Below are 12228 nucleotides of genomic sequence, written 5' to 3' on the forward strand. Positions count from 1 at the left end.
GTTGATTTTGGAAGAATATGTTTTAAAATTATAGTATTTTTAAGCACTATACAAGTAATTCCATCAGAAAATAAGTATAAATAAATAATCTGGTATTATATGCTGAAACATAATTTTCTTAGTAAAACCATATTATGAATTTACCATTATTGCTTATTGATAGAGTAGGGAATTATTTTTGCTACTATTTTATTGTATATGAACATTTTATCACTGATAAATATATTTAGCTATTAACTGTAAATTGTTTAAATTATTATTATCAGACTATTACTATGATGATACAGTATAAACCTTTGTAAGCCGCCTCTATAGTTCATAACTATTATTATTAGCTACTCCTATTTCCATGCATTCCTGCCTGGTGACAGTATATGTAGGAAGAGGTATTGGCTATTCTAAAGTTATATAGCATTCAAGGAAATCAAATTACAGAAAATGTCATGATGTTTTGAAAACATGGTAAAACATAAGGAAATAAGCTGTGCAGTTTGAATTTAAAATCTTTTTTGGAATACAGGGTTTTCTGTGGGGCTCCATGGTTATTTGTTACATCGCTATTACCAGTGTTTTTACTCACGTTGTTTGCTCCTTATTTCCTTCAGACTAAGATCACATCACATTGAGTCCTATGTTTGATGTGTATCCCCAGATACCTCCTCACCGAGGTTGAAGAAGTATGCTTTCAGGCCAGCATGCTTTTTCTCAATGGTATGCAATAGGACAGTAGGTTTCAGTATTACATACATTGGTACACTTTATTAAAAAATACATACTGCATGGTATATACTTTATGTTATGGGACCCTATGTGCCACATCCCGCTGTATACCTAGACAATGGGGTGTGTATACCTATTCATTGAGATGCCTCTTAGAAAAATATCAGGAGGCACTCCCAACACATGCCCCTGATAGGAGGCACCTAAAGAGATGTGGTAGAGCTGGTATTTATAATTTAAATAACCAGGCACTGTGACCCCTTGACATAAAAACTGAATGGGCAAATTGCAAGACACTTTGCCGTTTTATCATCTGCACTCTGTCCCCAACTGGGAATAGCGACCTCACAAAGTTACGGACGTTGCTGAAACTCTCTCTGACAGATAGGCTCACCATGGAGAATCGCGGCATGCTGCATTTTGAGTCCCGCAAGCAGACTCCAACAGGGAGCTGTTGTACGGGTGGGCGGCTCCTGCTATGGAGCCAACAGTCTGATAAACATCGCAGGTCTGATCCATAGCAGCGTCCAGCACTTGTACAAACAGCTCATTAATGAAAGGGAACTGGTGCTCCCCTCATCAATGAGCTGTAGGGGGATCACGCCTGGTTCTATATAGAACATGACATCTCGGTCCATAGTTGCACACCTGCGGCTGGTATTTTCCTGAGCTCTCTGGTGAGGTTGGGAAGGACATAAAGTAGAGATCAGAGGACCTGTAGCCAGAGTCATTGCTGCTGGGATGGGACACTTGACATTCCCACACTTGCTGAGCAGGTGTAGACAATGACACCGGGGGCGTAATACAGATTAAAGAACCCTGAGCACCTGACAGCATCCCAGGGGAGAGCATGCCCTGATCACAGGCAGGGGTAACAGGAGGGAGAGAGAAAGTAAAAGAGCAAGAGGAAACCAGGGAGATAGGGCACCATGAGATCTGAGCAAATGGACATCTTTGAAGAACCTCTATAAATGCCAAGGCTACATAGCAGAGGGGGACGGGAGAGGGAAGAGAGCTGCCTGTATGGTGTATACATTTGTGCCTAGTTGTGAACAGATATATACACCATACCTCTCCATAATGAGACATGCCATGCAGGATCTTGAAAAGTTGAGGAGCAGCTAATGGAATCCTCATTACATTGTCAATCAGCTCTTCCAGGATCCTGAATGCCAAATGCAGAGTTATGCAAGCATGTATACAACATGTATTGCTATAACCAGTCAAACATGACATTCAAGGCTCTTACAAAGCTGGGTGATAAGTAATAAGATCACCATTACATTTACACGCAGCTTTCCTGGATCCTGAATGGCAGGTTGACAAGTGGTATATACTTCATTCCGTGGCAGTACTGCTACTCTTTATTCCTCCTGTAATATCTCCCTGCCTGGTCTGGGGGAGTTCACAATATTTTTTTCCTATTTTCCTCCTCTAAAATCTAGGTGCGTCTTATAAAGCGAAAAATACAGTAAGTCTTTACATATAAACGTCTGAGAGGTGCTGGAAGCTATAAATCATGTTCTATATAGAGGGCATGAGCTTCTTCAGGGTTCTTAATGGTACACAACAAGGCCACCTTTGCATGGCGATATTTTAGGCAATACTTTGCATTAATATTTGTCAGCCAAAACCAGGAGTGGGTCCAGAACACAGAAGAAATGCAGACCTTTGTATTCTAGTTTATTTCTCTGCAGGTTCAGCTCTTGGTTTTGGCTTTTAAATACTGATGCAAAATACTGATTATATCATAAATGTGTGAAAGGAGCCTAAACCAAAAAAGTACAATGGAGTCACCATCAGCTGGTATCTAAAGGAGCAGCTCATCCTGTCACAGGCAAAGAGCAGCGCAGGACATGTAGCACCGCACTGTACTGTAGAGAGACAATACTAGATGGCCCATCAGTACATGCGCTTCAGTTATACAGGGGTTTTACCGGTGAAATGCCCGTGCTGGTTGGCTGGACTTTCTTGAAAAGTGCATGTGCCACAGATCTGGACTGTCTGTGACATTGTATGTTGAATCTGGTTTCAAGCTGGCTAGGGAAAGACTATAGATGTTGAAAATATTGTATCCAGAGGCTATTGTAACCTTAGGCATCATTGTATAAACATATGATCAAGTATAACTATAACAGCTCAGCAGCAAACTGCCTCTTGATATACCGTAGGTAATTAATTTATAAAGCAACAAAGGCTAGAAAAACACCCCTAGACATCAAATAGTTATAAAAAGCTGAATATTCATATTATGGCCATATAGACTATTTTTTAATAGTAAAGTAAATAATGGAAAACCTCCCATTGAGGGAGCTCGTCTTTAGGTTCGCCGAGAGTCATGCACGACTACAAGCCTAACAACACAAATAATTTAAGACAATGTAAAGTAATTACAAAACAACTTGTATATTCAGGTGCTATTATTCTTACAAAAAGACCAATCGACAAAGACAAAATTTGAAGTTCCTCGGCCATATTACACAATATACATCAATAAAAACTATTACCAATCATTTACTATTTTTATTAATATTGTTGTCCTCGTATACGTCAGAGAAGCCAATAGGTGCGCTCACAAAGCAACTACAACATCTTAATGCTGAAAGTTACGTGCTAGCCAATATCTCAAAGTTGTAATAAAACCAGTATTATCAAATTATAACATTTAATTTCCTTTTCAATTTAAAAACCTAAACAGCTAAAAATGTCATCAGACTATAATATCACCACTTACATTGTTGGGATCATTCAGTGATTCCCCCTCAGTTGAGGCTTCTTGATATATATCCTTTAGTTGGGGATAATTTACAGGCTGCACAATACTGAAATCTTGTTGTTCCGGGGCCGGGGGTAAATGAGTTTGGTAACTCTGCCCCTGGGATCCTGGAGGAACCATCCTGACCTCCATGTACTTTAAGGTCCCGTCTGTGTTCAGGTACAGAGCCGGCTGATACTGATCTGTGTAGGCTTTGGATTGGGATCCACCAAGTAAACAGCAACTACTGCCCCAATCATAACTGTCCTTCCTCAGACACTTCACCAATAATATCATGAAGGTAACAAGTGACACTAAGCTGATGGCCACCAGGGAGATGATTAAATACAGAGTCATATCTGATGAGGGTTTGGAATTTGTCAGGAAGTCCCCAGATTTCGGTCTTTCCACTATAACCTCATCTGCCATACTGACAAGTACCGTCACTGTGGTGGATAATGGAGGACTCCCCTGATCACTGATAGAAATGACAAGTTGTTGCTCCATGTTCTCGGCTTCCTGGAATCCTCTTACAGTTCTCACCTCTCCGGTGTGTTTAGACACCTGAAATGATGAGTAATTGATGGGGTGGATGAGAGTAAACAGCAGCCAGGCATTGTGACCAGAGTCCAGATCCACTGCGGACAGTTTTGTCACCAGATATCCGGCACTTGTAGACTTTGGGATCCTCTCTTGGACAATGAGGTCTTCAGAGTGTTCTGGATACAGCAGGGTGGGGGGATTGTCATTTGTATCCAGAATGAAGAGGAAGACGGGAACAGTGGAAGATAACTGTGGAGATCCTGAGTCTGCCACCTTTATGGTGATTTGTAAAACCTGGATCTGCTCATAGTCAAAGGAGCGCTGAGCGTATATATTCCCATCATTAGAATGAATGTAGACAAAGGAGGAGACAGAGGAGCCGTCAATCTGACTCTCCACTATGGAGTAAACCAGATCAGAATTAACCCCCTCATCTAGGTCGCTAGCAGATACTGTACATAGGAGCGTCCCTGGGTCACTGTTCTCCTTAATGAAAGCATTATAAGAAGACTGTGTGAACAGCGGAGCATTATCATTAATATCTGACACCCTGAGGGTGACGCTGGTTTTACTGTATAGAGGGGGAGACCCTAAATCAGAGGCTGTCAGCTCTATAGTGTATTGGGGGGTTTCCTCTCTATCCAGATTCCCATCTGTCACCAATGCATAACGATTCTGATTAGATCTTATTCTAAAAGGCACATTTGGTGATAAGTCTAATCTTATTTCTCCATTTTTCCCAGAATCCTTGTCTCTTACATTTATAAATCCTACAACATCCCCATATGGTGCATTTTCCGGAATATCATTAGCCACTGAGGTAAATGTAATTTCAGGGACATTGTCGTTCACATCTTCTATTTCCACTTGAACTATGCAGTTTCCTTTTAAGTTGGGAACACCTTTGTCTGCAGCCTTAATAGACAATTCATAAAAGTTCTGTTCTTCAAAATCAAGAAGTCCATTAATATAAATCTCCCCATTTTGATCATTGAGAGTAAATATTTCTATAGCAGATTCGGACGTGTGCCCATCATAGGAATACTCAATCTCCCCATTTGCTCCGTCATCCTGATCTGTTGCATTCAGGGTTAATATGACAGTTTTCAATGGCAGATTCTCCCTTATACTGACCTTATAAACTGACTGATTAAAGACTGGAGGATTATCATTAATATCTAATACAAGGACTGTTATTCTGCAGGTCCCTGATCTGGCCGGTTCTCCTCCATCAATAGCTGTGAGAATGAGGTGATGCTCTTGTTTCTCTTCTCTATCTAAAACCTTCTCTAGTATCAGCTGAGGGATGAGCGTTCCATCCTTACGATTCTTCACAGACAATGAGAAATAAGGATTTGTATTCAGTGTATACTGACTGACACCATTCACACCGACATCTAAATCCTTTGCAATTTCTAACGCAAAACGTTCCCCGGGGCTCGTAAACACCTCTGTTATCTTTATAACATGATCTTTAGATGAGAATATAGGAGAATTATCATTAATATCCAGAATCTCTATCTCCAGACTAATAAGCTCCAGAGGATTCTCAGCCACAACCTCTAACTGCAGTAAGCAGCGGGGACTAGATCCACACAGGCTCTCCCTATCAATCCTCTCCTTCACAACCAACCCTCCATTGTCCTGATTTACACTGAAATATTGTTGGGATTGCTCAGATCTAAGATGGATCCTGCGCTGAGAGAGCTCTGCACGTTTTATCCCCAGATCCTGAGCTACATTTCCTACCAATGTCCCCGGCTCAGACTCCTCAACAATAGAATAACGCAGCTGCCCAGAGACCCAGCCCCAGCTACAAAGGAGAAAGGAGCAGACTACTTGCCATTTCCAGCACTGACAAAAGCCTCTGATGTCCATATCTTAAATGATTTCCTTGATATTTGATGTCATGTAGATGCTGTGTAATCCCAGCTGCATGAGGATCGTGATTTTATCTGTCCATATTCCCCAAAATATAATCCATCTGAGGAAAACAATCATCCACAGGGCTCTCATCAGCGCTGCAGCTCTTCTTTGTGTGAGAGAAAGGATGGGAGGGTGAATCACTGAGCCAGGGGGAGGAGAGCGCAGGGCTGACATGAGCACATTCTCTGGTATTAGTAAAGTAAAGAACTGGATGACAAGACTTCCCTCTACTGGCCAATAGTGAGAATGCAGCCCACAAGAAAAACACAAAAGGAAAATATTGATATTGGATGGATTTGTTTTTAAATTTTAGTATTTTTAAGCACTGTACAAGTCATTCCATGAGAAAAAAGGATACATAAATAATCTGGTAATATATATTTACACACATGATTTTCTTAGTAAAATCATATTATGAATTTACCAGTATCTGTTTATTGATATAGTAGGGAAATATTTTTGTTCCTTTTTTTTTTTGTATATGAGCCTTTTATCACTGATAAATATATTTAGTTATTAACTGTAAATTGTTTAAATTATTACAGACTATTACAATGAAAACACAGTATAAATAATCGACAACAGCCTACATAGTTCATAACTATTATTATTATCCACTCCTTCTATTTCCATGAATTCCTGCCTGGTGCCAGTATAAGTAGCAAGAGGTTTTTGCTATTATAAAGTCATATAGCAAGAATAAGGTAAATTATGCATTCAAGAAAATCAAATTATAGAAAATGTCATGATATTCAGAAAACTTATGACATGGTAAAACATAAGAAAATAATCTGTGTTAGTTGAACATAAAATCATTTTTGGTCAATTGGTTCACAGAAAAAGGACTTGCTCTGGTTTGGCCTAGCAGTCACTCGGGCAGTTCCACGCCATTGGCGGTCCGCACGGGTTCCTTCCATTTCTGAATTGCAGCAAAAAAAGTCCCACCTATGCCACATGGAGAAACTGTGTGTGGAACGCTCAATGGAAGCTGACAAATATATGGCAACCTGGGATAGACTTTGAATCTTCTGTGGAGTTTCAGAACTTCTTCTAGTAGACTGGGTTCACGCTGGGCGGATTTGCCACGGAAATTCTGTGTTGAATTCTGCTGTGGCAAATCAGCCTGCGGCCGATAATCCCAGGATTAGCCAGCCATGTGGACGAGATTTGTCAAAAATTTCCTCTACGAGGGACGGCCAATCCATCGCGGCAAATCCAGCAGAAACCGGCGCTGCGGCGCGGACCCCAGGACCGCAGCATGATTTTTTTTTCTCGCTGCGGCCGCGCGGTTCTTTGTGGGAGCGCTGGCCGCAATTGAAAAGCATGAGGTGAAGCCGCTCCAAGACCCATAGCTAAGTGCTGCGGGTTTTGAAGCAGCGCTTTCCAGTTGAAAATCCCACAGTTTTCGCTGTGGCAAAACCATGAGATTTCCGCTTGGATTCCGCCCTGTGAGAACCCAGCCTAAGAGTCCTAAGGGCTTGTGGTTAGACTCCAAAATGATTTTGGACACTCCCCTGGGTGGCTGGTGTTCCTAGTCAGGCACTAATTTTCCCTTATGATATATATTTATATATTTTTTTATTACTTACTTATTTACGTTTTTTTAAAATGTACTTTTCCGCTTCCCCCCACACCCTCCCTCCCTTTCCCCTTATTTCTGTTCTCTTCTATATTTTCTTCTTTCTTTCTCTTTACTTCTATAAACTGAAGACTTCAGTCTCCTATTTAGATTGTATCAATATGATTGTTACCCATCCTTTTCATTCGTTGGTGGATCGTCGCCTGTGGATTACCGGCTGCTTTCCTCACTGTTACTCTACTTTACGATAGTAGGAGGAAGCTATCTACAGGATACGGCCCGCAGACATTTACGAGTGTATACGTATGTTACATGTTATATTCTTCATTGCTGCTTTGTAATATGGTCCTGCGAGACCCAATTGTTGATGGATATTTTATATGTAAAATGCAATAAAAATCTATTAAACATAAAATCTTTTTTGGAATACAGAATGACTATAGGTTTTGCTGTGGGGCCCCATGTGCTGCAGATCCAGACTGTCTGTGACATTGTATGTTGAATCTGGTTTCAAGCTGGCGAGGAAAGACCATAGATGTTACAAATATTGTATCCGGAGGCTATTGTAACCTTAGGCATCATTGTATAAACACATGATAAAGTATAACTATCATCAAGCTCAGCAGCAAACTGCCTCTTGATATACTGTAGGTAATCAACATATAAGGCAACAAAGGTCATAAAAACACCCCTAGACATCAACTATTTATAAATAGCTGAATACTATGGCCATGTAGACTATTTTTAAATAGTAAGGTAAATAATGTAAAACCGAAAAAAATGGAGAGGGCTCGCCTTTAGGGTCACGGAGGACTAAACGACATGAACGACCAAACGCCTAACAACAACAAATAATCTTACAAAGTCTAGATAATGTAATGTAATTACAAAACAATTCGCTAATTTAGTTACTATTACTCTTACATAAAGACCAATCGACAAAGGCAAACTTTGAGGCTCCTAGGCATTATTACAATATATACATCAATCAAGAACTATTTTTATTAGTATTGTTGTCCTCGTATTTGTCAGAGAAGCCAATAGGTGCGCTCACAAAGCAGAATCCGGTTCCAACATCTAAACCCAAAAAGTTATGTGCTAGTCAAAGGCGAATACTTTATATCAAGCAGACATTAGTATAACAATATCGCAAAGTTATAAAACAAGCAGTTTAAATAAAATTTAACAAGTCATTTTAATTTTGATTTTTAACACCTAAATAACTCAACATGTCATCAAACTGCAAAATTATAACTTACATTACTTGGATCATTCAGTGATTCCCCCTCAGATGAGGCTTCTTGATATATATCCTTTAGTTGAGGATAATTTACAGGCTGCACAATACTGAAATCTTGTTGTTCCTGGGCCGGGGGTAAATGAGTTTGGTAACTCTGCCCCTGGGACCCTGGAGGAACCATCCTGACCTCCATGTACTTTAAGGTCCCGTCTGTGTTCAGGTACAGAGCCGGCTGATACTGATCTGTGTAGGGTTTGGATTGGGATCCACCAAGTAAACAGCAACTACTGCCCCAATCATAACTGTCCTTCCTCAGACACTTCACCAATAATATCATGAAGGTAACAAGTGACACTAAGCTGATGGCCACCAGGGAGATGATTAAATACAGAGTCATATCTGATGGGGGTTTGGAATTTGTCAGGAAGTCCCCAGATTTGGGTCTTTCCACTATAACCTCATCTGCCATACTGACAAGTACCGTCACTGTGGTGGATAATGGAGGACTCCCCTGATCACTGATAGAAATGACAAGTTGTTGCTCCATGTTCTCGGCTTCCTGGAATCCTCTTACAGTTCTCACCTCTCCAGTGTGCTTAGACACTTGAAATGATGAGTAATTGATGGGGTGGATGAGAGTAAACAGCAGCCAGGCATTGTGACCAGAGTCCAGATCCACTGCGGACAGTTTTGTCACCAGATATCCGGCACTTGTAGACTTTGGGATCCTCTCTTGGACAATGAGGTCTTCAGAGTGTTCTGGATACAGCAGGGTGGGGGGATTGTCATTTTTATCCAGAATGAAGAGAAAGACGGGAACAGTGGAAGATAACTGAGGAGATCCTGAGTCTTCTACCTTTATGGTGATTTGTAAAACCTGGATCTGCTCATAGTCAAAGGAGCGCTGAGCGTATATATTCCCATCATTAGAATGAATGTAGACAAAGGAGGAGACAGAGGAGCCGTCAATCTGACTCTCCACTATGGAGTAAACCAGATCAGAATTAACCCCCTCATCTAGGTCGCTAGCAGATACTGTACATAGGAGAGTCCCTGGGTCACTGTTCTCCTTAATGAAAGCATTATAAGTAGACTGTGTGAACAGCGGAGCATTATCATTAATATCTGACACCCTGAGGGTGACGCTGGTTTTACTGTATAGAGGAGGAGACCCTAAATCAGAGGCTGTCAGCTCTATAGTGTATTGGGGGGTTTCCTCTCTATCCAGATTCCCATCTATGACCAATGCATAACGGTTTTTAACAGGTCTAATCTTAAAAGGCACATTTGGTGATAAGTCTAATCTTATTTCTCCATTTTTCCCAGAATCCTTGTCTCTTACATTAATAAATCCTACAACATCCCCAGATGGTGCATTTTCCGGAATATCATTAGCCACTGAGGTAAATGTAATTTCAGGGACATTGTCATTCTCATCTTCTATTTCCACTTGAACTATAGAGTTTCCTTTTAATCTGGGAAAACCTTTGTCTACGGCCTTTATATATAATTCATAAAAGTTCTGTTCTTCAAAATCCACCAGTCCATTTATATGAATCTCCCCATTTTTATCATTCAGAAAAAACAATTCTCTAGCAGCTTTAGAAGTGTGGCCATCATAGGAATACTCAATCTCCCCATTTGCTCCGTCATCCTGATCTGTCGCATTCAGGGTTAATATGACAGTTTTCAATGGCAGATTCTCCCTTATGCTGACTTTATAAACTGACTGATTAAAGACTGGAGGATTATCATTAATATCTAATACAAGGACTGTTATTCTGCAGGTCCCTGATCTGGCCGGTTCTCCTCCATCAATAGCTGTGAGAATGAGGTGATGTTCTTGTTTCTCTTCTCTATCTAAAACCTTCTCTAGTATCAGCTGAGGGATGAGCGTTCCGTCCTTACGATTCTTCACAGACAATGAGAAATAAGGATTTGTATTCAGTGTATACTGACTGACACCATTCACACCGACATCTAAATCCTCAGCAATCTCTAATGCAAAATGTTCCCCAGGGCTTGTAAACACCTCTGTGATCTCTATAATCTGATCATTAGATGAGAATGTGGGAGAATTATCATTAATATCCAGAATCTCTATCTCCAGACTAATAAGCTCCAAAGGATTCTCAGCCACAACCTCTAACTGCAGTAAGCAGCGTGGACTAGATCCACACAGGCTCTCCCTATCAATCCTCTCCTTCACAACCAACCCTCCATTGTCCTGATTTACACTGAAATACTGTTGGGATTGCTCAGATCTCAGATGGATCCTGCGCTGAGAGAGCTCGGCACGTTTTATCCCCAGATCCTGAGCTACATTTCCTACCAATGTCCCCAGCTCAGACTCCTCAACAATAGAATATCGCAGCTGCCCAGAGACCCAGCCCCAGCTACAAAGGAGAAAGGAGCAGACTACTTGCCATTTCCAGCACTGACAAAAGCCTCTGATGTCCATATCTTAAATGATTGCCTTGATATTTGATGTCATGTAGATCCTGTGTAGTCCCAGCTGCATGAGGGTCATGAATTTATCTGTCCATATTCCCAAAAATATAATCCATCTGAGGAAAACAAACATCCAAAGGGCTCTCATCAGCGCTGCAGCTCTTCTTTGTGTGAGAGAAACGATGGGAGGGTGAATCACTGAGCCAGGGGGAGGAGAGCGCAGGGCTGACATGAGCACATTCTCTAGTGCTGCTGAAATGAAGGACTGGATGACAAGACTACCCTCTACTGGCCAATAGTGAGAATGCAGCCCACAAGTAGAACACAAAAGGAAAATGTTTATATTGGAATAATATCTTTTCAAATTATAGTATTTTAAGCACTATACAAGTCATTCCAGCAGAAAATAAGTATAAAGAAATAATCTGGTAATATATACCAACACATATTCTTATTAGTACAATCATATTATGAATTTTCCAGTATCTGTTTATTAAGATAATAGGGAAATATTTTTGTTAGTATTTTATTTAAATATATTTATTTATTAACAGTAAATTGTTTAAATAATTATCAGACAATGAAGGTACAGTACAAAATAGTTGAAAATGTCCTACATAGTGCAGAACTATTAGGCCTCATGCACACGGCACGCACCGATTCTGTTTGGGAAATCGCGCATGGAATCCATGCGTGCCCGCTGCCTGCGACTCGGCATACCTGTCAGAAGTCATCTTCTTTCCTTATGTGGATGTGCCGCTGGTGTCAAGGCACACATGAGCCATACAGAAGACACCACGTCGCCTAGGCACTGACGCAGATCTGCGACACTACTGTAATGCTTATTGCAGAAGTGCCGCGGGAGACCCAGCTTCCATTGACTTCAATGAAAGCCGTCCCTGTGTATCCACTCCAAAAATAGAGCATGTTGTGATTTTATTTCAACACGTAGTGGCCGCAAATAAAATCCGCTGCTGTGCGTGGAGAGATGAATCTCCACACACATCAATGGGC

At 40.8% G+C, this 12228-nt stretch overlaps 2 protein-coding genes across 5 annotated transcripts in view; both read right to left on the minus strand.

Annotated features, from left to right (window-relative positions):
* LOC136611234 (protocadherin gamma-C5-like) overlaps positions 1-12228 on the minus strand; it is a 403514-nt gene that overhangs the window by 305597 nt on the left and 85689 nt on the right. For 2 of the 4 annotated variants that reach the window (XM_066590598.1, XM_066590590.1), the window contains exon 1: positions 3455-5928. The exons of the other annotated variants lie outside the window; for them this stretch is intronic. In XM_066590598.1, coding sequence (XP_066446695.1) covers positions 3455-5896 — 2442 coding nt within the window. In that variant the 5' untranslated portion in view covers positions 5897-5928. Of the gene's footprint in view, positions 1-3454; positions 5929-12228 lie in introns of those variants that run through there. 4 annotated transcript variants of the gene reach the window in all.
* LOC136613129 (protocadherin gamma-C5-like) lies at positions 8759-11263 on the minus strand. Its single transcript, XM_066593985.1, has one exon. It carries the CDS (start codon positions 11222-11224, stop codon positions 8759-8761), a length of 2466 nt encoding a protein of 821 aa, XP_066450082.1. The 5' UTR covers positions 11225-11263.

This window comes from Eleutherodactylus coqui, chromosome 2 (assembly GCF_035609145.1).
Source record: "Eleutherodactylus coqui strain aEleCoq1 chromosome 2, aEleCoq1.hap1, whole genome shotgun sequence".
NCBI lineage: Eukaryota > Metazoa > Chordata > Amphibia > Anura > Eleutherodactylidae > Eleutherodactylus > Eleutherodactylus coqui.

What these genes read in the sequence shown, in the direction of transcription:
- LOC136613129 (XM_066593985.1), bottom strand. Translation starts at nt 11,224, where the DNA reads ATGGACATCAGAGGCTTTTGTCAGTGCTGGAAATGGCAAGTAGTCTGC.